The following is a 23123-nucleotide window of genomic DNA, read 5'->3' as shown; positions in this document are numbered from 1 at the left end:
CCAAAAGGGGGTTAATGTCCCCCAGGGGCTTAATCTCCCCCCCCAAAGGGTGTTAATGCCCCCCCAAAGGGGCTAAATCTGCCCCCCCAGGGGTTAAATCCCCCCAAAGGGGGTTAATGCCCCCCCCCAGAAGGGGCTTAATCCCCCCCCAAGGGGGTTAATGACCCCCAAAGGGGTTAATCCCCCCCCCAAGGGGCTTAATCGCCCCCAAAAGGGGGTTAATGCCCCCCCCAAAGGGTTTTAATTCCCCCAAAAGGGGCTTAATCCCCCCCCCAGGGGTTTAGTGCCCCCCCAAAGGGCTTAATCCCCCCCCAAAGTGGGTTAGTCCCCCCCCAAGGGCGTTAAAGCTCCCCCAAAGGGGCTAAATCTGCCCCCCCCCAGGGGTTTAATCGCCCCCAAAGGGGTTAATTCCCCCCAAAGGGGCTAAATCTATCCCCCCCCCCAAAAGGGGGTTAATGCCCCCCCCCAAGGGAGTTAATGCCCCCCAAAGGGGTTAATCCCCCCCGAAGGGGGTTAGTGCCCCCCCCCAAGGGGCTTAATCGCCCACGAAGCGGGTTAATACCCCCCCAAAAGGGTTTTAATCCCCCCCCTGGGGGTTTAATCCCCCCTCAAAGGGCTTAATCCCCCCCAAGGGGCTTAATCCCCCCCCCAAAAGGGGGTTAATGCCCCCCCCAAGGGGCTTAATCGCCCACGAAGCGGGTTAATACCCCCCTAAAAGGGTTTTAATCCCCCCCCCCGGGGGTTTAATTCCCCCTCAAAGGGCTTAATCCCCCCCAAGGGGCTTAATACCCCCCCAAAAGGGGGTTAATGCCCCCCCCAAGGGGCTTAATTGCCCACGAAGCGGGTTAATACCCCCCCAAAAGGGTTTTAATCCCCCCCCCGGGGGTTTAATCCCCCCTCAAAGGGCTTAATCCCCCCCAAGGGGCTTAATCCCCCCCCCAAAAGGGGATTAATGCCCCCCCCCAAGGGGCTTAATCGCCCACGAAGCGGGTTAATACCCCCCCAAAAGGGTTTTAATTCCCCCCCCGGGGGTTTAATCCCCCCCAAGGGGCTTAATCCCCCCCAAAAGGGGGTTAGTGCCCCCCCCCAAGGGGCTTAATCGCCCACGAAGCGGGTTAATACCCCCCCAAAAGGGTTTTAATCCCCCCCCTCGGGGGTTTAATCCCCCCTCAAAGGGCTTAATCCCCCCCCAAAAGGGGGTTAGTGCCCCCCCCCCAAGGGGTTTAATCGCCCACGAAGCGGGTTAATACCCCCCTAAAAGGGTTTTAATCCCCCCCCGGGGGTTTAATTCCCCCTCAAAGGGCTTAATCCCCCCCAAGGGGCTTAATCCCCCCCAAAAGGGGGTTAATGCCCCCCCCAAAAAAGATTTTAATCCCCCCCCCCGGGCTTTAATCCCCCCCAGAGGCCCTCCATCCCCCCTCCCCACGGCTTCTCTCCCCCTCCCTGGGCTACCAACCCCCCCCCAGGGGCTAGTAGCCGCCGCCGCAGGCTGGGGGGGGGGGGGCAGCGAGGGTTTATTGATTTTTTTTCCGGCGGGGGGGTCACTTTTGGAAGTGCTGGAGGGGGTAGTGCTCCCCGTAGAGCTGGAGGTGCCGCTCCAGGGCCGCCCGCTGGCGCCGCAGGTGGGGGGGCAGCTCCCGGTAAACGTCGGAGAAAAGGAGCTGCACGTTGGGCTTGGGCTTCCGCTCCGCCTGCTCGAAGGCTTCCATCACCTGCGGAGACGCAACGAGGATCCGGCCCCGAAATCCCGGGGATCCCGCCCCGAAATCCCGGGGATCCCGCCCCAAAATCCTGGGGATCTTGCCCTAAAATCGCTGGGATCCGGCCCCAAAATCCCGGGGATCCTGCTGCAAAATCCTGGGGATCCTGCCCTAAAATCCCTGGGATTCCTCACCAAAATCCTGGGGATCCGGCCCCAAAATCCCGGGGATCCTGCTGCAAAATCCTGGGGATCCTTCCTCAAAATCCTGGGGATCCTGCCCTAAAATCCCTGGGATTCCTCACCAAAATCCTGGGGATCCGGCCCCAAAATCCCTGGGATTCCTCACCAAAATCCTGGGGATCTTGCCCTAAAATCGCTGGGATTCCGCCTCAAAATCCCGGGGATCCTGCCGCAAAATCCTGGGGATCCTGCCCTAAAATCACTGGGATTCCTCACCAAAATCCTGGGGATCTTGCCCTAAAATCGCTGGGATCCCGCCTCAAAATCCCTGGGATTCCTCCCCAAAATCCAGGGGATCTTGCCCTAAAATCGCTGGGATTCCTCCCCAAAATCGCTGGGATCCGGCCCCAAAATCGCTGGGATCCTGCCGCAAAATCCTGGGGATCCTGCCCTAAAATCCCTGGGATTCCTCCCCAAAATCCAGGGGATCTTCCCCTAAAATCCCAGGGATCCTGCCCCAAAATCACTGGGCTTCCTCTCAAAAATCCTGGGAATCCTGCCCCAAAATCCTGGGGATCCTGCCCCAAAATCCCAGGGATTCCTCCCCAAAATCCTGGGGATCCAGCCCCAAAATCCCAGGGATTCCTCACCAAAATCCAGGGGATCGTTCCTCAAAATCCTGGGGATCCAGCCCCAAAATCCCAGGGATTCCTCACCAAAATCCTGGGGATCTTGCCCTAAAATTGCTGGGATCCGGCGCCAAAATCACTGGGCTTCCTCTCAAAAATCCTGGGGATCCTTCCTCAAAATCCTAGGGGATCCAGCCCCAAAATCCCTGGGATTCCTCACCAAAATCCTGGGGATCTTGCCCTAAAATCGCTGGGATCCGGCCCCAAAATCCTGGGGACCTTGCCCTAAAATTGCTGGGATTCCTCCCCAAAATCCTGGGGATCCGGCCCCAAAATCGCTGGGATCCTGCCGCAAAATCCTGGGGATCCTGCCCTAAAATCCCTGGGATTCCTCTCAAAAATCCTGGGGATCCTTCCTCAAAATCCTGGGGATCCAGCCCCAAAATCCCTGAGATTCCTCTCCAAAATTCTGGGGATCTTGCCCTAAAATCGCTGGGATCCGGCCCCAAAATCGCAGGGATCCTGCCCTAAAATCCCTGGGATTCCTCCCCAAAATCCAGGGCATCTTCTCCTAAAATCCCAGGGATCCTGCCCCAAAATCACTGGGCTTCCTCTTGAAAATCCTGGGGATCCTTCCTCAAAATCCTGGGGATCCTGCCCTAAAATCGCTGGGATCCGGCACCAAAATCCTGGGGATCCGGCCCCAAAATCGCTGGGATCCTGCCGCAAAATCCTGGGGATCCTGCCCTAAAATCCCTGGGATTCCTCCCCAAAATCCAGGGGATCTTCCCCTAAAATCCCAGGGATCCTGCCCCAAAATCACTGGGCTTCCTCTCAAAAATCCTGGGGATCCTGCCCCAAAATCCCTGGGATTCCTCACCAAAATCCTGGGGATCCGGCCCCAAAATCCCAGGGATTCCTCACCAAAATCCTGGGGATCTTGCCCTAAAACCGCTGGGATCCGGCCCCAAAATCCTGGGAATCCGGCCCCAAAATCGCTGGGATCCTGCCGCAAAATCCTGGGGATCCTGCCCTAAAATCCCTGGGATTCCTCCCCAAAATCCAGGGGATCTTCCCCTAAAATCCCAGGGATCCTGCCCCAAAATCCCTGGGATTCCTCTCAAAAATCCTGGGGATCCTTCCTCAAAATCCTGGGGATCCAGCCCCAAAATCCCTGAGATTCCTCTCCAAAATTCTGGGGATCTTGCCCTAAAATCGCTGGGATCCGGCCCCAAAATCCCGGGGATTCCTCACCAAAATCCTGGGGATCTTGCCCTAAAATCCTGGGGATCTTGCCCTAAAATCCCGGGGATTCCTCACCAAAACCCTGGGGATCCGGCCCCAAAATCCCGGGCATTCCTCACCAAAATCCTGGGGATCTTGCCCTAAAATCCCGGGGATTCCTCACCAAAATCCTGGGGATCCGGCCCCAAAATCGCTGGGATTCCTCCCCAAAATCCAGGGGATCTTCCCCTAAAATCCCAGGGATCCTGCCCCAAAATCACTGGGCTTCCTCTCGAAAATCCTGGGGATCCTGCCCCAAAATCCCTGGGATTCCTCACCAAAATCCTGGGGATCCGGCCCCAAAATCCCAGGGATTCCTCACCAAAATCCTGGGGATCTTGCCCTAAAATCGCTGGGATCCGGCCCCAAAATCCTGGGAATCCGGCCCCAAAATCGCTGGGATCCTGCCGCAAAATCCTGGGGATCCTGCCCTAAAATCCCTGGGATTCCTCCCCAAAATCCAGGGGATCTTCCCCTAAAATCCCAGGGATCCTGCCCCAAAATCCCTGGGATTCCTCTCAAAAATCCTGGGGATCCTTCCTCAAAATCCTGGGGATCCAGCCCCAAAATCCCTGAGATTCCTCTCCAAAATTCTGGGGATCTTGCCCTAAAATCGCTGGGATCCGGCCCCAAAATCCCAGGGATTCCTCACCAAAATCCTGGGGATCTTGCCCTAAAATCCTGGGGATCCAGCCCCAAAATCCTGGGGATCCGGCCCCAAAATCACTGGGATCCTGCTGCAAAATCCTGGGGATCCTGCCCTAAAATCCCTGGGATTCCTCCCCAAAATCCAGGGGATCTTCCCCTAAAATCCCAGGGATCCTGCCCCAAACTCACTGGGCTTCCTCTCAAAAATCCTGGGGATCCTTCCTCAAAATCCTGGGGATCCTGCCCCAAAATCCCTGGGATTCCTCCCCAAAATCCAGGGGATCTTCTCCTAAAATCCCAGGGATCCTGCCCCAAACTCACTGGGCTTCCTCTCAAAAATCCTGGGGATCCTTCCTCAAAATCCTGGGGATCCAGCCCCCAAATCCCTGGGATTCCTCACCAAAATCCTGGGGATCTTCCCCTAAAATCGCTGGGATCCTGCCCCAAAATCCTGGGGATCCGGCCCCAAAATCCCGGGGATCCTGCCGCAAAATCCTGGGGATCCTGCGCCAAAACCCCTGGGATTCCTCACCAAAATCGTGGGGATCCTGCCCTAAAATTGCTGGGATCCTGCCCCAAAATCCCAGGGATTCCTCACCAAAATCCTGGGGATCTTGCCCTAAAATCGCTGGGATCCGGCCCCAAAATCCCGGGGATCCTGCCACAAAATTCTGGGGATCCTGCCCTAAAATCCCTGGGATTCCTCACCAAAATCCTGGGGATCCGGCCCCAAAATCCCAGGGATCCTGCCCCAAAATCGCTGGGATTCCTCTCGAAAATCCTGGGGATCCTTCCTCAAAATCCTGGGGATCCTGCCCTAAAATCCCATGGGGATCCTGCCCCCAAATCCCTGGGATTCCTCTCCAAAATCCCAGGGATCCTGCCCCAAAATCCCGGGGCTTCCTCTCCAAAATCCTGGGGATCCTTCCCTAAAATCCCAGAGATCCTGCCCCAAAATCGCTGGGATTCCTCTCCAAAATTGCTGGGATTCCTCCTCAAAACCCCAGGGAACACTCTCCAAAATCCTGGGGATCCTTCCCTAAAATTCTGGGGATGCTTCCCAAAAATGCCAGGGATCCTTCCCCAAAATCCTGGGATCCCTCCCTGAAATCCCAGTGTCCCTCCCCCCAAATCCCAATGATCTCCCCCCAAAATCCTGAGGATTCTCCTCAAAATCCCAACGATCCCCCCCAACATCCCAGTGATCTCCCCCCAAATTCCTGGGAATTCTCCCCAAAATCCCAACGATCTCCCCAAAAATCCCAACAAACTCCCCCAAAATCCCAGGGATTCTCCTCAAAATCCCAACCATCTCCCCCCAAAATCCTGAGGATTCTCCTCAAAATCCCAACGACCCCCCCCCGAAAAAACCTCCCAGGGATCCTCCCCCAGATCCCATCCCTCTCCGGATCCCAGTAAAACCCCCCTAAATCCCAGTAAAACCCCCCTAAATCCCAGTAAACCCCCCCCGGATCCCAGTAAAACCCCCCTGGATCCCAGTAAAAGTCCCCTAAATCCCAGTAAACCCCCCCAAATCCCAGTAAAACCCCCCCTAAATCCCAGTAAAACCCCCCCGCATCCCAGTAAAACCCCCCTAAATCCCAGTAAAACCCCCCCGCATCCCAGTAAACCCCCCCTGGATCCCAGTAAAACCCACCTAAATCCCAGTAAAACCCCCCTGGATCCCAGTAAAACCCCCCCGCATCCCAGTAAACCCCCCCAAATCCCAGTAAAAATCCCCGGATCCCAGTAAAACCCCCCTAAATCCCAGTAAACCCCCCCCCGGACCCCAGTAAAACCCCCCTAAATCCCAGTAAAACCCCCCTGGATCCCAGTAAAACCCCCCTAAATCCCAGTAAAACCCCCCGGATCCCAGTAAAACACCCCTAAATCCCAGTAAACCCCCCCCCGGACCCCAGTAAAACCCCCCTAAATCCCAGTAAAACCCCCCTGGATCCCAGTAAAACCCCCCTAAATCCCAGTAAAAACCCCCCGGATCCCAGTAAAACACCCCTAAATCCCAGTAAACCCCCCTGGATCCCAGTAAAACCCCCCTAAATCCCAGTGAAACCCCCCGGATCCCAGTAAAACCCCCCCGCATCCCAGTAAAACCCCCCTGGATCCCAGTAAAACCCCCCTAAATCCCAGTGAACCCCCTGGATCCCAGTAAAACCCCCCTAAATCCCAGTAAAACCCACCTAAATCCCAGTAAAACACCCCTAAATCGCAGTAAAACCCCCCCGCATCCCAGTAAAACCCCCCTGGATCCCAGTAAAAGTCCCCTAAATCCCAGTAAAACCCCCCTAAATCCCAGTAAACCCCCCCCAAATCCCAGTAAAACCCCCCCGCATCCCAGTAAACCCCCCCCGGATCCCAGTAGAACCCACCTAAATCCCAGTATAACCCCACCGCATCCCAGTAAAACCCCCCGGATCCCAGTAAAAGCCCCCTAAATCCCAGTAAACCCCCCTGGATCCCAGTAAAACCCCCCTAAATCCCAGTAAACCCCCCCCGGATCCCAGTAAAACCCCCCTAAATCCCAGTAAAACCCCCCTGGATCCCAGTAAAACCCCCCTAAATCCCAGTAAAACCCCCCAGATCCCAGTAAAACCCCCCTAAATCCCAGTAAAACCCCCCTGGATCCCAGTAAAAGCCCCCTAAATCCCAGTAAACCCCCCTGGATCCCAGTAAAACCCCCCTAAATCCCAGTAAACCCCCCCCGGATCCCAGTAAAACCCCCCTAAATCCCAGTAAAACCCCCCTGGATCCCAGTAAAACCCCCCTAAATCCCAGTAAAACCCCCCAGATCCCAGTAAAACCCCCCTAAATCCCAGTAAAACCCCCCTGGATCCCAGTAAAACCCCACCGCATCCCAGTAAAACCCCCCCGGATCCCAGTAAAACCCCCCAGATCCAGTAAAACCCTCTGGATCCCAGTAAAACCCCCCTAAATCCCAGTAAAACCCCCCCGGATCCCAGTAAACCTCCCCTAAATCCCAGTAAACCCCCCCGGATCCCAGTAAAACCCCCCTAAATCCCAGTAAAACCCCCCGGATCCCAGTGAAACCCCCCTAAATCTCAGTAAAACCCCCCCGCATCCCAGTAAACCCCCCCTGGATCCCAGTAAAACCCCCCTGGATCCCAGTAAAAGCCCCCTAAATCCCAGTAAAACCCCCCTGCATCCCAGTAAACCCCCCCGGATCCCAGTAAAACCCCCCTGCATCCCAGTAAAACCCCCCCGCATCCCAGTAAAACCCCCCTGGATCCCAGTAAAAGTCCCCTAAATCCCAGTAAAACCCCCCTAAATCCCAGTAAACCCCCCCCAAATCCCAGTGAAACCCCCCCGCATCCCAGTAAACGCCCCCCGGATCCCAGTAGAACCCACCTAAATCCCAGTATAACCCCACCGCATCCCAATAAAACCCCCCGGATCCCAGTAAAAGCCCCCTAAATCCCAGTAAACCCCCCTGGATCCCAGTAAAAACCCCCCCTAAATCCCAGTAAACCCCCCCCGGATCCCAGTAAAACCCCCCTAAATCCCAGTAAAACCCCCCTGGATCCCAGTAAAACCCCCCTAAATCCCAGTAAAACCCCCCAGATCCCAGTAAAACCCCCCTAAATCCCAGTAAAACCCCCCTGGATCCCAGTAAAACCCCCCCGCATCCCAGTAAAACCCCCTAAATCCCAGTAAAACCCCCCCGGATCCCAGTAAAACCCCACCGCATCCCAGTAAAACCCCCCCGGATCCCAGTAAAACCCCCCAGATCCCAGTAAAACCCTCTGGATCCCAGTAAAACCCCCCTAAATCCCAGTAAAACCCCCCCGGATCCCAGTAAACCTCCCCTAAATCCCAGTAAACCCCCCCGGATCCCAGTAAAACCCCCCTAAATCCCAGTAAAACCCCCCGGATCCCAGTAAAAGCCCCCTAAATCCCAGTAAAACCCTCTGGATCCCAGTAAACCCCCCCTAAATCCCAGTAAAACCCCCCCGGATCCCAGTAAACCTCCCCTAAATCCCAGTAAACCCCCCCGCATCCCAGTAAAACCCCCCTAAATCCCAGTAAAACCCCCACGGATCCCAGTAAAACCCCACCGCATCCCAGTAAAACCCCCCCGGATCCCAGTAAAACCCCCCAGATCCCAGTAAAACCCTCTGGATCCCAGTAAAACCCCCCTAAATCCCAGTAAAACCCCCCCGGATCCCAGTAAACCTCCCCTAAATCCCAGTAAACCCCCCCGGATCCCAGTAAAACCCCCCTAAATCCCAGTAAAACCCCCCGGATCCCAGTAAAACCCCCCTAAATCTCAGTAAAACCCCCCCGCATCCCAGTAAACCCCCCCCGCATCCCAGTAAACCCCCCCTGGATCCCAGTAAAAGCCCCCTAAATCCCAGTAAAACCCCCCTGCATCCCAGTAAACCCCCCCGGATCCCAGTAAAACCCCCCTAAATCCCAGTAAAACCCCCCCGCATCCCAGTAAAACCCCCCTGGATCCCAGTAAACCCCCCTGGATCCCAGTAAAACCCCCCAGATCCCAGTAAAACTCCCCTAAATCCCAGTAAAACCCCCCTAAATCCCAGTAAACCCCCCCAAATCCCAGTAAAACACCCCTAAATAGCAGTAAAACCCCCCTGGATCCCAGTAAAACCCACCTAAATCCCAGTAAAACCCCCCCGCATCCCAGTAAACCCCCCCGCATCCCAGTACCATCTTGCGGGAGCTCTTCCGCCAGCCCTTCTCCTGCTCCTCGTCCCACCAGCCCCGGCCCAGCATGAAGTGCCTCAGGCGGGAGATGGGATGGTCCTGCTTGTCCCAGTAGTTCACCTCGTCCACCGAGCGATACGCCGAGCTGTCGTCGCTCGTGCTGTGGTGCCCGATCCTCCCCGAAAAAAAAAAAACCTTAAAAAAAACCCCAAAAAACCCCCAAAACCCCATCGTTTTTTTTTTGGGGGGGGGGGGGGGGGGAGGGGACGCAAGGCGGGAGCGGGAGGAACCTCCGGTAGATCATCCGGACCCGCCGCGGGAAGGAAGGTCGGGATGGATTCGTCTCCCCTAGCGGCGCCCGGCGCCGCTGGGAACAGCCCCCCGCCCCGCCCCACAGGTCTCGAAGGGCCCCTCACGGTCTTCTCCAGGCCAAATCCTGCCCCCCCCCACCCCCCCCGGCCCCGGCACAGGGCCCTCAAGAGGTCCTCCAGCCCCTTGGTTGGCTTGGTAGCCCCTTAATTGACTTGGGAGACCCCTCGGTTGGCTTGGTAGCCCCTTAGTTGGCCTGGTAGCCCCTCGGTTGGCTTGGCAGCCCCTCGGTTGGCTTGGTAGGCCCTCAGTTGGCTTGGTAGCCCCTCGGTTGGCTTGGTAGCCCCTTGGTTGACTTTGTAGACCCCTAGTTGGCTTGGTAGAGCCTCAGTTGGCTTGGTAGACCCTTAGTTGGTTTTGTACATCCCTCAGTTGGCTTGGTAGCCCCTCGGTTGGCTTGGTAGCCCCTCGGTTGGCTTGGTAGGCCCCTCGGTTGGCTTGGTAGCCCCTTAGTTGGCTTGGTAGCCCCTCGGTTGCCTTGTATACCCTTGGTTGGCTTGGTAGACCTCTCGGTTGGCTTGGTAGCCCCTTGGTTGGCTTGGTAGCCCCTCGGTTGGCTTGGTAGCCCCTTGGTTGGCTTGGTAGACCCTCGGTTGACTTTGTAGACCCTTAGTTGGCTTGGTAGAGCCTCAGTTGGCTTGGTAGACCCTTAGTTGGCTTGGTAGCCCCTCGGTTGCCTTGTATACCCTCGGTTGGCTTGGTAGCCCCTCGGTTGGCTTGGTAGCCCCACCTCCACCCACCTGTGGAGCCCCACTCCACAGTCTCCACCCACCTCGGCGTCCCCTCATCCGACGCCCCCCCCCCCCCCCCCCCCCCCATCCCCCGAGGACGTTAAGGGGGACGGTTGCCGCGTCCCGCGCCTCGTCCTACCGGTAGGTCATGGCCTCGATGAGGAAGGGCTGGTTCTCGGCTACGGCGCGGCGCCGAGCTTCTTTGGTGGCATTATAAACGGCGAAGACGTCGTTGCCGTCCACCCGGATGGACAACAACCCGTAACCGGGACCGCGCGCCGCTGCGGGGAAGGGGGCGGGGGGGGGTGACAAATTGAGGCGCCACCCCAAAACCACCCCCCGCCAAAAAAAAAAAAGAGCGTTCTTACCGATGCCGTCGCCGCGGTACTGCTCGGAGGTGGGGGTGGAGATGGCGTAGCCGTTGTTGCGGCAGAAGAAGACGATGGGACACTCCAAGGTGGCGGCGAAGTTGAAGCCGGCGTGAGCGTCCCCTTCGCTGGCCGCCCCCTCCCCGAAGTAGCAGATGACGGCCCGGTTGGCGTCGGCGCGTTTGATGGCGTAAGCGGCCCCCACGGCTGCGGGGAGGGAGGGACACGGACGGGTCACCGGGGGCGGGGGGACACGGGGATGTGGGGGGTGGAGGGGCGACATGGGGACGCAGGGACGGCGTGGGGGGAGAGGGGGACGTGGGGACACGGGGATGCGGGGGGTGGAGGGGGGACGCGGGGACATGGGGATGTGGGGCCACGGGGACAGGGTGGGGGGGGCGCAGGGACGTGGGGAAACGGGGATGCGGGGGGGTGGAGGGGGGATGCGGGGATGTGGGGACGCGGGGATGGGGTGGGGGGGACACGGGGGTGGAGAGGGGGGAGACGTGGGGACATGGGGGACACAAGGACGTGGGGACACGGGGATGGAGTGGGGGGGACATGGGAGACGTGGGGACACGGGGATGGAGTGGGGGGACATGGGGATAGAGGGGGGGACATGGGGGTGGAGAGGGGGGACACGAGGACATGGGGACACAGGGATGGAGAGGGGGGGACACGAGGACGTGGCGACACGGGGATGGGGGGGGACACGGGGGTGGAGAGGGGGGAGACGTGGGGACAGGGGGGACACAAGGACGTGGGGACACGGGGATGGAGTGGAGGGGACACGAGGACATGGGGACACGGGGATGGAGAGGGGGGGACACGAGGACGTGGGGACACGGGGATGGGGGGGGACACGGGGGTGGAGAGGGGGGGACACGAGGACGTGGGGACACGGGGATGGGGGGGGACACGGGGGTGGAGAGGGGGGAGACGTGGGGACAGGGGGGACACAAGGACGTGGGGACATGGGGATGGAGAGTGGGGACACGAGGACGTGGGGACACGGGAGACGTGGGGACATGGGGATGGAGGGGGGGGACACGGAAGACGTCGGGACACGGGGATGGAGAGGGGGGGACATGAGGATGTGGGGACATGGGGATGGAGAGGGGGGACATGGGGATGCTGGGGGGGGACACGAGGACGTGGGGACATGGGGATGGAGAGGGGGGACATGGGGATGCTGGGGGGGGACATGGGAGACGTGGGGACATGGGGGTGGAGAGGGGGGACATGGGGATGCTGGGGGGGGACACGGGAGACGTGGGGATGTGGGGACATGGGGATGGAGTGGGGGGACATTGGGGTGGAGAGAGGGGACACGAAGACGTGGGGACACAGGGATGGGGGGGACACGGGAGCCGTGGGGACACAGGGATGGAGGGGGGGACACAGGAAACGTGGGGACATGGGGATGGAGGGGAGGGGACACGGGAGACGTGGGGACATGGGGATCAGTGGGGGACACGAGGATGTGGGGACATGGGGATGGAGAGGGGGGGACATGGGGGTGGAGAGGGGGGACACGAGGACGTGGGGACACAGGGATGGGGGGGGACACGGGGGTGGAGAGGGGGGAGACGTGGGGGACACAAGGACGTGGGGACACGGGGATGGGGGGGACACGAGGACGTGGGGACACGGGGATGCGGGGGGCGGACACGCGAGACGTGGGGACACGGGGATGGAGAGGGGGGGACACGGGAGACGTGGGGACACGGGGATGGAGAGGGGGGGACACGGGAGACGTGGGGACACGGGGATGGAGAGTGGGGACACGAGGACGTGGGGACACGGGGACAGGGTGGGGGGGACACGGGAGACGTGGGGACATGGGGATGGAGGGGGCGGACACGGGAGACGTGGGGACACGGGGATGGAGAGGGGGGGACACGGGAGACGTGGGGACACGGGGATGGAGAGGAGGGGACACGGGGATGGAGAGGGGGGGACACGGGAGACGTGGGGACACGGGGATGGAGGGGGGGACACGAGGACGTGGGGACACGGGGATGGAGGGGGGGACACGAGGACGTGGGGACACGGGGATGCTGGGGGGGGACACAGGAGATGTGGGGACATGGGGATGGAGAGGGGGGACACGGGGATGCGGAGGGGGGACACGGGAGATGTGGGGACGCCGGGGGTTGGGGGGGGGCGCCCCCGAGGCACCTTGCGGGATCTGGGTGGCCAAGGGTGACGAGATGGTGACGAAGTGACGGTCGCGGCAGCCGTAGTGGACGGGCATCTGCCGGCCTTTGCCGGGGTCGCTGGCGTTGCCGTAACACTGGGCCATGAAGAGGTCCAAGGGGTAGCCCCGGTACATCAACACGCCTGGAAACGGAGCCGGGGGGGGGAATGGACACGTACAGCCGCGACTCCGGGGACGTGCCACCCCCCCACCCCCCCCCCCCCGGTGTCCCCAAAATCGGGGACGCTGTCTCCCGCCCCCCCCCCCCCCCCGCCTCTTACCCGCCTCCCGGTACTGCCCGAAAACCAGGTCGGTGTCATCCAGGGCGGCGGCGCTGCCCACGTGCGTCCCCTCCTCCCCGTAGTTGGTCATGTAAAAGGAGATCCGGCCCTGCCGGGGGGACGGGGGGGTGACACGCGTGTCCGTGTCCCCCCCCCGCCCCGCCCCGGGGTGTCCCCAAGCTCACCTGGCGCTGGGACTCGTAGAGGATACGGTCCATGGTGTTGAGGAGCGTCATGGTCCTGTAGAGCTTCACCACCTGCTCCTTGGGCAGCTGCGGGAACGGGGGGGGACGCACACACAACACGCTAAACACGCGTGTGACACGGGCCGGGGGGGAAGGGGTCGCGGGCCCGGAGGTGGCGGGGTTTGGGGTGGGGGGGGGGGAGGCCCACGTGGGGCGTCGTAGGCGTGCGGGGCGTCATACGTGTGGGCGGCACGCGTTGGGGGTAAGCGCGTGCCTGCGCGGGGCGTGTTCGGGGTGGCACACGCCTGGGTATTGCGTGTTCGGGGTGTCACATGCCTGGACATTGCGTGTTCGGGGTGTCACACACCTGGACATCGTGTGTTCGGGGTGTCACATGCCTGGATATTGCGTGTTCGGGGTGTCACACGCCTGGCTGTGGCGTGTTCAGGGTGTCACACGCCTGGACATTGCGTGTTTGGGCTGTCACATGCCTGGATATTGTATGTTCAGGGTGTCACACGCCTGGACATTGCGTGTTTGGGCTGTCACATGCCTGGATATTGTATGTTCAGGGTGTCACATGCCTGGACATTGCGTGTTTGGGGTGTCACATGCCTGGATATTGCGTGTTCAGGGTGTCACACGCCTGGACATCATATGTTCGGGGTGTCACATGCCTGGCTGTGGCGTGTTTGGGGTGTCACATGCCCGGATATTGCGTGTTCAGGTTGTCACGTGCCTGGCTGTGGCATGTTCGGGTTGTCACACGCCCGGACATTGCGTGTTCGGGGTGTCACATGCCTGGCTGTGGCGTGTTCAGGGTGTCACATGCCTGGACATTGCGTGTTCGGGGTGTCACATGCCTGGCTGTGGCATGTTTGGGGTGTCACACGCCTGGACATTACGTGTTTGGGCTGTCACATGCCTGGACATTGCATGTTCGGGGTGTCACATGCCTGGACATTGCGTGTTTGAGGTGTCACATGCCTGGATATTGCGTATTCAGGGTGTCACGTGCCTGGCTGTGGCGTGTTCGGGGTGTCACATGCCTGGACATTGCATGTTCGGGGTGTCACATGCCTGGCTGTGGCGTGTTTGGAGTGTCACGTGCCCAGAAATCACACGTTCGGGATGTCACATGCCTGGATCTCGCGTGTTCGGGGCATCACGCACCCAGACACGGCGTGTTCAGGGTGTCACATGCCTGGACATCACATGTTTGGGGTGTCACGTGCCCAGACGTTGCGTGTTTGGGCTGTCACACGCGTGGACGTGACACGTTCGGGGTGGCGTGTCCCCAGACACGGCATGTTTTGACATGACACGGCATGTCAAAAGCCTGGCTCTAGCATGTTTGGGGTGGCGCGTCCCCAGACATCGCGTGTTTGGGGTGTCACACGCCTGCCTCTGGCACGACTGAGGCGTCACACGTGTGAACGTTGCGTGTTCAGAGTGTCACGTGCCCAGACATCACGTGTTTGGGGTGTCATGTGCCTGGCTCTGGCGTGTTCGGGTCGTCACATGTGTGGACATTACATGTTCGGGGTGTCCCGTGCCCAGACGTTGCGTGTTGGGGCCGTCACACGCCTGTCCCTGGCGTGTCGGGGCCGTCACATGCGTGGCCATCACACCTCCGGGGCGTCCCGTGCCCAGACGTTGCGTGTCCGATGCGTTCCCGACCCCGTCGCTGGCGTGTTCGGCGCGTCCCACCCCGCGCGTCTCCCGTCGGCGCTCCCCCTGCCGCACGCGTGTGCTTGGCGTGTCCCCTCCCGCCCCCCTCCCCACGCGTGTCGGGCCTGACCTGGGGGTCCTCGGAGGGGCTGAGGATGTGGCCCTGCCGGTCCATGACGCGGTAGACGGGGATCCCCGAGATGACGTTGGGCTGGATGAATTCCAGCCGCTCGGCGAATTCCGCCGAGGCCCCGGGAAACTGCGGCTTCTCCTCCGGCGAGGGGAACTCCTGCCACCGCGGGGGACACGGCTGTCACCTCTCTTGGCCCCTCTCCCACTTCCCCCCGCCCCGGTGTTGTCCCGCTCCCCGAAATCCCCCCAAAAGGGGCCCCGAAATCCCCCCAAAAGGGGCCCCGGGCGCCTCCCTCCTGTCCCACCCCCTGCAGAGCCAATGGCCGGGGAGGGCGGGGGACGTGGGGACCCGCCAGGGGGATGCGGGGACACGGGGACGTAGGGACCCACCAGGGGGATGCGGGGGCACGGGGACGTGGGGACACAGGGACTGACGAGGGGGATGTGGGGACACGGGGACGTGGGGACCCAGCAGGGGGATGCGGGGACACACGGACCCATGAGGGGGATGTGGGGACGTGGGGACACAGGGACCGACAAGGGGGATGTGGGGACATATGGACCCACGAGGGGGATGTGGGGACACGGGGACGTGGGGACCCACCAGGGGGATGCGGGGACATGGGGACGTGGGGACACAGGGACCGACAAGGGGGACGTGGGGACACGGGGACGTGGGGACCCACAAGGGGGATGTGGGGACACGGGGACCCATGAGGGGGATGTGGGGACACGGGGACTTGGGGTCCCACCAGGGGGATGCGGGGGCACGGGGACATGGGGACACAGGGACCGACGAGGGGGACGTGGGGACACAGGGACCGACGAGGGGAATGTGGGGACGTGGGGACCCACCAGGGGGATGTGGGGACACACGGACCCATAAGGGGGACGTGGGGACACGGGGACCAGGTGGGGGGACAGAGGGACATGGGGACCGGGTGGGGGGGACAGAGAGGGACGTGGGGACACGGGGCCGTGGGGACCAGCGAGGGGGGTGTGGGGACACCGGGAGAGGGTGTGGGGACACGGGGACGTGGGGACACAGGGACACCGGGAGAGGGTGTGGGGACACGGGGACACAGGGCCAGGACGGGTGACACGGGGCGGGGGTGGGGTGGGGTGGGGGGGAGTGTCCCCGGTCCGCCCCCCGGGCGACTTGTGGCCGCCGAGGGCCGGTCCCCGAGCGGTGCCAGCCCGCCCCCCCCCCGGGGCCGTGTTCCCCCCACTGCCCCCGGCCCCACTCACGGCGGTGCTGAGGCGCCGGGCCGGGCCGCGACCGGGGCTGGGCGGGAGGCGCCATCGCAGCGCCCTCAGCGCCGCCATCGCCGCCATCTTGGCAGGGGCGGGGCGTCGTGGGCGGGGTCCTGTCAGCGGTGGGGGGCGTGGCCAGGCGGCGGGGACCAATCCGGACTCAATACGCGGGGGCGTGACCGGGCGGCGGGGACCAGACGGAGGTTTCAACGCAAGGGGGCGGGGCCAAGCGGCGGGGACCAACCAGATCTCGATACAGAAGGGGGCGTGGCCAAGCGCGCACATCGGTGTCTGTCAACACAAGCGGGCGTGGCCAAGGCGTGGGGGCGTGGCCAAGGGGACGGGGACCAATCAGGTTTCGATACACAAGGGGGCGTGCCCGAACGGCGAGGACCAACCGTGGGTTTCACCGCAAGGGGGGCGTGGTTACGCACGCCGGCGGGGTGGGCGTGGCTATAAGCGTCGCGTCGCGCCGCGCCGCCGGAAGCGGAAGTGCCGGCCATGGCGGCGGCGGAGGAGGAGGATGAAGGAGGGAAGATGGCGGCGGCGGCGGCGGCGGGCGGCGGGTGCTGCTTGCGGCCCTTCTCCTGCGAGCAGGGGCTGCTGTCGCGACCCGACGGCTCGGCCGCCTTCCTGCAGGGTGCGCTGGGCCTCCCCGCGGCCTTCCCCGTCCGGGCCTTCCCCCCTTGGGCCTTCCCCGCGGCCTTCCCCCCCCGGGCCTTCCCCGCGGCCTTCCCCCCGCTCAACCCTTCCCCTTCTCCCGTCGGTAACCGGCCTCTCTCCTCCGTCCCCAGGCGACACCTCGGTGCTGGCCGGGCTCTACGGGCCGGCGGAGGTGAAGGGCAGTAAGGAGCTGCCCGACCGGGCGGCGCTGGAGGTGCTGCTGCGCCCCAAGGTGGGGCTACCGGGTGGGTGTCACTGTCACCCCCCCCCCCCTCCGCCGCCGGGAGAGAGGGGCCCCGGGCAGGGGGGAGAGGGGCCCGGGGAAGGGGTGGGGGGGAGAGAAGGGCCTTGGGAAAGGCGGGGGAAGGGTCCGGAGCCCATGGAGAGGGGCCCGGGGAAGGGGGAGAAGGGTCCGGAGGCCATGGGGAAGGAGCCCGGGGAAGCAGGAGGGGGAAGGCCCCCAGGGAAGGGGTGAGAGGGGTCCGGAGCCCCTGGGGAAGGGGCTGGAGAGGCAGGAGAGGGGCCCGGAGCCCGGGGAGAAGGGCCCGGGGTGGGGGAGGAGGGTCCAGGATTGTCAGGATTCTCCGGCCGCTTCTCACCGTTCTCTGGTTTGATTTTTCCGACTGACTGCCTGATTCTCCCGACGGATTCGCCGGTTGATTGGGGGGTTTCCTCGGTTGCCTGCGTCTGGGATTCCCTGATTCTCCGGCTGGTTCCCCGGTTTATTCTCCGATGGATTCCCCGGCTCCCCCATGGGTTCCCTGGCGGGTTCCCGGGTGGATTCCCTGACTCTCCGATGGATTCCCTGGTGGATTCGGCTGTGGGTTCCCTGGGGAATTCCCTGGTTCTCCAATGGATTTCCCGGTGCATTCCTGGTTCCTTGGTGGATTCCGTGACTCTCTGATGGATTCCCTGGTGGATTCCCATTTTCCTGGTGGATCCCTTGCCCTTTCCATGGGTTCCCCGGTGGATTCCACTGTGGATTCTCGTTTTCCTGATGGATTCCTTCGTGGATTCCTTGGCTCTCTAATGGATTCTCGGTTCCCGGGTGGATTCCCTGCCTCTCCGATGGATTCCCTGGTGGATACCTGCTTCCCTGGTGGATTCCGTGCCTCTCCGATGGATTCCCCGGTGGATTCCACTGTGGATTCCTGTTTTCCTGGGTGGATTCCCCGACTCTCCGATGGCTTCCCTGGCGGATTCCCGGTTTCCTGGTGGGATCCCGTGGCTCTCCAATGGGTTCCCCATTCCCCCGGTGGATTCCGCCGTGGATTCCCGGTTTCCTGGGTGGATTCCCTGACTCTCCGATGGCTTCCCTGGCGGCTCCCCTGGGGGCTTCCCGGTTTGCTGGTGGATTCCCTTGACTTTCTGGGGGATTCCCCGCTTCTCCGATGGCTTCCCCGTTCCCTGGTGGATTCCGTTGACTTTCCCGTGGATTCCCTGCCTCTCCGATGGCTTCCCCGTTCCCTGGTGGATTCCGTTGACTTCCCGGCGGATTCCCCGGTGGATTCCCTGCCTCTCCGCCGGCTTCCCCTGTGGACTCCCGGTTCCCCCGGCGGATTCCCTGCCTCTCCGATGGATTCCCGGTTCCCCCGGCGGATTCCCTGCCTCTCCGATGGTTTCCCGGGCGGATTCCGGCCCCAGGGGTGCTGGAGCGCAGCCGGGAGCAGCAGCTGCGGGGGAGCTGCGAGGGGGTGCTGCTGGGGGTGCTGCACCCCCGCACCGCCGTCACCCTGGTGCTGCAGGTGCTGAGCGACGCCGGCTCCGTATCCTTGGCCGGGGGGGGGACACAAGGGGGGGGGGAATGACACACACACGCACAACGGGGGCTGGGAGGGGGGAGGTTGTGTTTTTTAGGCCCCCCCCCACTTGTCCTCGGCACCCCCCTTTCCGTGTCTCTGATCCCTCACCCTCAGCCCCCTTTTGTCCTAGACCCTTCCTCAAGCCCCCCCTTTTTCTTGCCCCCCCCTCGCTTTATTCCTCAACTTCCCCCCCCATTTTCCTTGGCCCTTGGGTCCCCCTCCCCTGGCCCCAGACCCCCCCCGACCCGGCCCCTGGCTTGCCCTTAACACCCCCCCCCTTGCCCTTGGGGTTCCCCCCCTCGCCCCAGCTCCCCCCTTTTGCCCTTGACACCCCCCCATTTTCCTTGGGTCCCCCTCCCCCGGCCCCAGACCCCCCCATCTTACTCTTGGGCCCCCCAGCTTGCCCTTAACCCCCCCCTTCCTTGCCCCAGCTCCCCCCTTTTGCCCTTGACACCCCCCCATCTTACCCTTGGGCCCCCCTCCCCTGGCCCCAGACCCCCCCTCTGGCCCTTGAGCCCCCCAGCTTGCCCTTAACCCCCCCCCCCGGCTCCTTGCCCCAGCTCCCCCCTTTTGCCCTTGACACCCCCCATTTTCCTTGGCCCCTTGCCCTTGGGGACCCCCCCTGGACCCCAGCCCCCTCCCACCCCCCCCGTTTGCCCTTGGGGACCCCCCCCTTGGCCCCAGACACCCCTGTTTGCCCTTGACACCCCCCCACTTTGCCCTTGGGGTTTCCCCCCCCCTTCTCCCCAGCTGCCCCCTTTTCCTTGGCCCTTTGCCGTTGGGACACCCCCCCCCCCCCCGCAACCTTGCCCCTGGGGGCCCCCCACTGGCCCCACAAACCCCCTCGTTTGCCCTTGACCCCCCCCCCGCCCCCCCCCCAGCTGCTCTCCTGCTGCCTGAACGCCGCCTGCCTGGGGCTGCTGGACGCGGGGCTGCCCCTCTCCTCCCTCTTCTGCGGCGTCACCTGCGCCCTGCGCCCCGACGGCGCCATCGTCCTCGACCCCACCACCCGCCAGGAGCAGGTGAGGACCCCGGGCGCGGGTCTTGGGGGGGGATGTCCCCAAACCCCTTGGGACCCCCCCCTCCCACCACCCCTGACCCCCCAATCCCCGCAGGAGGCCCGCGCCGTCCTCACCTTCGCCATCGCCAGCGTCGAGAGGAAGGTGCTGATGGCCACCACCAAGGGCAGCTGCTCCGTGGAGGAGGTGAGCGGGGGTCGGGGACGCTTTCGGGGTGCGGGACACCCCCCCCCCCGTGTCCTGGGGGGGGGGTCTCAGTCCCTTTTTCCCCCCCCTCCCGCTTTTCCCCAGATGCAGCAGTGCCTGGCGGCGGCCCAGCGCGCCGCCGACACCATCTTCCAGTTCTACCGCGATTCCGTCCGGCGGAAATACTCCAAATCCTGACGCCGGGGACAACCCGGAGCGTCCCCCCCGCTGTCCCCAACCCGCCCTCTGTGTGTGTGTGTCCCCCCCCTGCCGAGTAAAGGACCCCCCCTCCCCTTTGTCGCGCCTCTGAGTCCATCCAGCGCCACACGGGACCCCCCCACGCACCGTCTCTTGAGTCCCCAAGATGGGCGGAACACAAGAGCTGACACGCGCCCCCCCACCCGGCCCCCAAAAAAATGGGGACACCCAAGATGGCGGCGCCCAGTGCACCGCCCGCGCTGGTACGCCCAAGATGGCGTCGGCGCCGGCGTACGCGCCCGAGCGCCCAAGATGGCGGCGCCCAGCGCGCCGCCTGTTACGCCCAAGATGGCGGCGCCCGGCTCCGTTATGCTTTTAAGATGGCGGCGCCCCGCCCACCAGGGGGGAAAGGCGGCCAATGGGGCGGGGATGGGGGGGGGGGCGGGACGCGTTGCCGCGGCAACGTACGCCGGAAGTGCGTGGGTGCGTGCGTTCGGGCGCGCGGGCGCGGCCTGCGGTGGGCAGCGCCGGGAGGGGTGTGTGAAGGCCGGGGGGGGCCGGGGGGTGTAATGGGGGGGTGTGGGGGGGGCTATAGGGGGATAGGGGGGTCCCATGGGGGCGTATAGGGGTGTGATGGGGGGATATAGGGGATGGGGGCGTTCGATGGGGGCGTAATGGGGGGATACGGGGGTGCTGTAGGGAGATATAGGGGGGGTAGAGAATATGGGGGTCCAATGGGGAGGTATAGGGGATATGGGGGTCCAATGGGGGGGATATAGGGGTGCTATAGGGACACATAGGGAATATGGGGGTCCAATGGGGGGGTATAGGGGTGTAATGGGGGGATATAGGGCATACGGGGGTCCAATGGGGGGGTATAGGGGTGCATAGGGGGATATGGGGGCACTATAGGGGGAGATAAGGGATATGGGGGTCCAATGGGGGGGTATAGGGGTGCTATAGGGGGATATGGGGGTGCTCTAGGGAGATCTAGGGGATATGGGGGTCCAATGGGGGGTATAGGGGTGCTATAGGGGGATATGGTGGTGCTATAGGGGGATATAGGGGATATGGGGGTCCAATGGGGGGTATAGCGGTGTTATAGGGAGATATAGGGGTGCTATAGGGGGGATATAGGGGTTCTATAGGGAGATATAGCGGATATGGGGGTTCAGTGGGGGACATGGGGGTGCTATAGGGGGATATAGGGAATATGGGGGTCCAATGGGGGGGTATAGGGGTGCTGTAGGGGGATATGGGGGTGCTATAGGGAGATATAGCGGATAGGGGGGTTCAGTGGGGGGATATGGGGGTGCTATAGGGGGATATAGGGAATATGGGGGTCCAATGGGGGGGTATAGGGGTGCTGTAGGGGGATATGGGGGTGCTATAGGGAGATCTAGGGGATATGGGGGTGCTATAGGGAGATGTAGGGAATATGGGGGTCCAATGGGGGGGTATAGGGGTGCTATAGGGGGATATGGGGGTGCTATAGGGGGATATAGGGAATATGGGGGTCTAATGGGGGGGTATAGGGGGATATGGGGGTGCTCTAGGGAGATGTAGGGATATGGGGGTCCAATGGGGGGATATGGGGGTGCTATAGGGGGATATGGGGGTCCAATGGGGCACAATGGGGGAGATACGGGGGGGATAAGGGGGCTGTGGGGCCTCAGCGGGGGGCTACGGGGAGCTGTGGGGGCGCAGTGGGGGGGGGGCTATGGGGCCTGTAGGGGTGTAACGGGGGGATGTGGGGGGGAATATGGGGTATACGGGGGCGATGTGGGGGGGGGGGACTTGGGGGGGGGACGTGGGGGCGCAGCGGGGGGATGTGGGGGGGGGACTCCGGGGTCGCAAAGGGGGGGGGCTACGGGGCAAATGGGGGTGGGGGGCAGCGGGGGGGATATGGGGGGGGACGTGGGGGGGGGGACTCGGGGGGTCGCAAGGGGGGGGATGTGGGGGGGGACGGATGGGGGGGACACTCGGGGGTCGCGAAGGGGGGGGGCTATGGGGCATATCGGGGGGGATGTGGGGGCGCAAGGAGGGGGGGGGGGAGAATATGGGGCGGGGGGGGGGGATGTGGGGCACACAGGGGCTGCTGGGGGGGGTGGGGGTGGGCAGAGGGGGGGTCCCCATTGTTGTGTGTGTGTGTCCCCCCCCCGCAGGACGATGGCGGAGCTCCACGTCATCGGGCAGATCGTGGGGGGCAGCGGCTTCCCCCAGCGCCGCCTCTTCTGCAAGTGGGGGCTGCAGGCGGGTGAGTGCTGGCCGGGGGGGGGGGGGGACACCGGGGTGACCGTCCCCGTCGTCGTGTCCCCCCCCCCTTTTTTTTTTTTAACGTGTCGTGTGTGTCCCCCCCCCCCCCCCCCGGTGGCGTTTCAGGGGGCGCCTGGAAGCTGCTGTCGGGGCTGGGCTCGGGGCAGACGCAGGTGGACGACCCCCAGGCCGACGACGTGGCCTATTGGTGCCACCCCCTCGACGTCCACTTTGCCACCAAGGGGCTGCAAGGTAGGTGTCACCCCCCCCCCCACGACGTCACCTGGGTCCCCACGACGTCCCTAAAACCAACCAACCCCCCCCCCAAAATAAAAAGGGTGGCCCAAGCTGCTGCTGCAGGTGTGGCACCAGGACGCTTTGGGACGCAGCGAGGTGCTGGGCTACGGTTTCTGTCACTTGCCGGCCACCCCCGGCTGGCACGCGCTCACCTGCCTCACCTGGCGCCCGCGGGGGAGCTGGCGGGAGCGGCTGAGGCGACGGTGGTTGGGGGGGGGACCCCAACTCCTTTCTCCCCCCCGCTTTAACCGCGGCCGGGGCCGGAGAACGGTTCCGTCTACGCACCGAAACCGCCGGCGCCGTCCACCTCCAGCTGGGCGTCCTCCTGCGCCGCTTCGGCCGCTACGGCGTCCAGAGCTGAGGCGGG

General features: G+C 63.0%; 3 protein-coding genes across 4 annotated transcripts; 2 read left to right on the top strand and 1 right to left on the bottom strand.

Moving 5' to 3' along the window:
• Positions 1-1495: 1495 nt before the first annotated feature.
• Positions 1496-16497, bottom strand: BCKDHA (branched chain keto acid dehydrogenase E1 subunit alpha). Its single transcript, XM_074567380.1, has 9 exons — positions 16330-16497; positions 15080-15238; positions 13279-13365; positions 13094-13202; positions 12794-12955; positions 10613-10819; positions 10384-10525; positions 9148-9319; positions 1496-1712 (listed from the first exon to the last, which is right to left on the bottom strand). Exons 1-9 carry the CDS (start codon positions 16414-16416, stop codon positions 1542-1544), a joined length of 1296 nt encoding a protein of 431 aa, XP_074423481.1. The 5' UTR covers positions 16417-16497; the 3' UTR covers positions 1496-1541.
• A 310-nt stretch (positions 16498-16807) lies between these two features.
• On the top strand, positions 16808-20302 carry EXOSC5 (exosome component 5). Of its 2 annotated transcripts, XM_074567384.1 has the most exons (6): positions 16808-16975; positions 17130-17243; positions 18643-18764; positions 19682-19822; positions 19916-20005; positions 20111-20302. In XM_074567384.1, exons 1-6 carry the CDS (start codon positions 16837-16839, stop codon positions 20201-20203), a joined length of 699 nt encoding a protein of 232 aa, XP_074423485.1. In that variant the 5' UTR covers positions 16808-16836; the 3' UTR covers positions 20204-20302. The 2 variants fall into 2 exon arrangements, 1 of the variants encoding a protein (XP_074423485.1); XR_012584622.1 differs by lacking the exons at positions 16808-16975; positions 17130-17243 and having other exon boundaries at positions 17700-18743.
• A 385-nt stretch (positions 20303-20687) lies between these two features.
• Positions 20688-23117, top strand: B9D2 (B9 domain containing 2). The gene is given in 5 exon segments (XM_074567385.1): positions 20688-20739; positions 22369-22460; positions 22586-22711; positions 22797-23002; positions 23004-23117. Coding segments are annotated over 4 exon segments (534 nt in total). The 5' UTR covers positions 20688-20739; positions 22369-22372.
• Positions 23118-23123: the final 6 nt, after the last annotated feature.

The sequence above is a fragment of the Larus michahellis genome, chromosome 26 (assembly GCF_964199755.1).
Source record: "Larus michahellis chromosome 26, bLarMic1.1, whole genome shotgun sequence".
Classification (NCBI taxonomy): domain Eukaryota; kingdom Metazoa; phylum Chordata; class Aves; order Charadriiformes; family Laridae; genus Larus; species Larus michahellis.
This window is presented reverse-complemented; position numbering and strand designations above follow the sequence as displayed.

Coding starts and splice junctions, on each gene's coding strand:
- EXOSC5 (XM_074567384.1), top strand. CDS start 16,837: ATGGCGGCGGCGGAGGAGGAGGATGAAGGAGGGAAGATGGCGGCGGCG. Junction 18,765..19,681: donor TGCTGAGCGACGCCGGCTCC/GTATCCTTGGCC, acceptor CCCCCCCCCCAG/CTGCTCTCCTGCTGCCTGAA. Junction 19,823..19,915: donor CCACCACCCGCCAGGAGCAG/GTGAGGACCCCG, acceptor CAATCCCCGCAG/GAGGCCCGCGCCGTCCTCAC.
- BCKDHA (XM_074567380.1), bottom strand. CDS start 16,416: ATGGCGGCGATGGCGGCGCTGAGGGCGCTGCGATGGCGCCTCCCGCCC. Junction 12,956..13,093: donor CGGGCAGTACCGGGAGGCGG/GTAAGAGGCGGG, acceptor CTCCGTTTCCAG/GCGTGTTGATGTACCGGGGC. Junction 10,820..12,793: donor GGCCACCCAGATCCCGCAAG/GTGCCTCGGGGG, acceptor CCCTCCCCGCAG/CCGTGGGGGCCGCTTACGCC.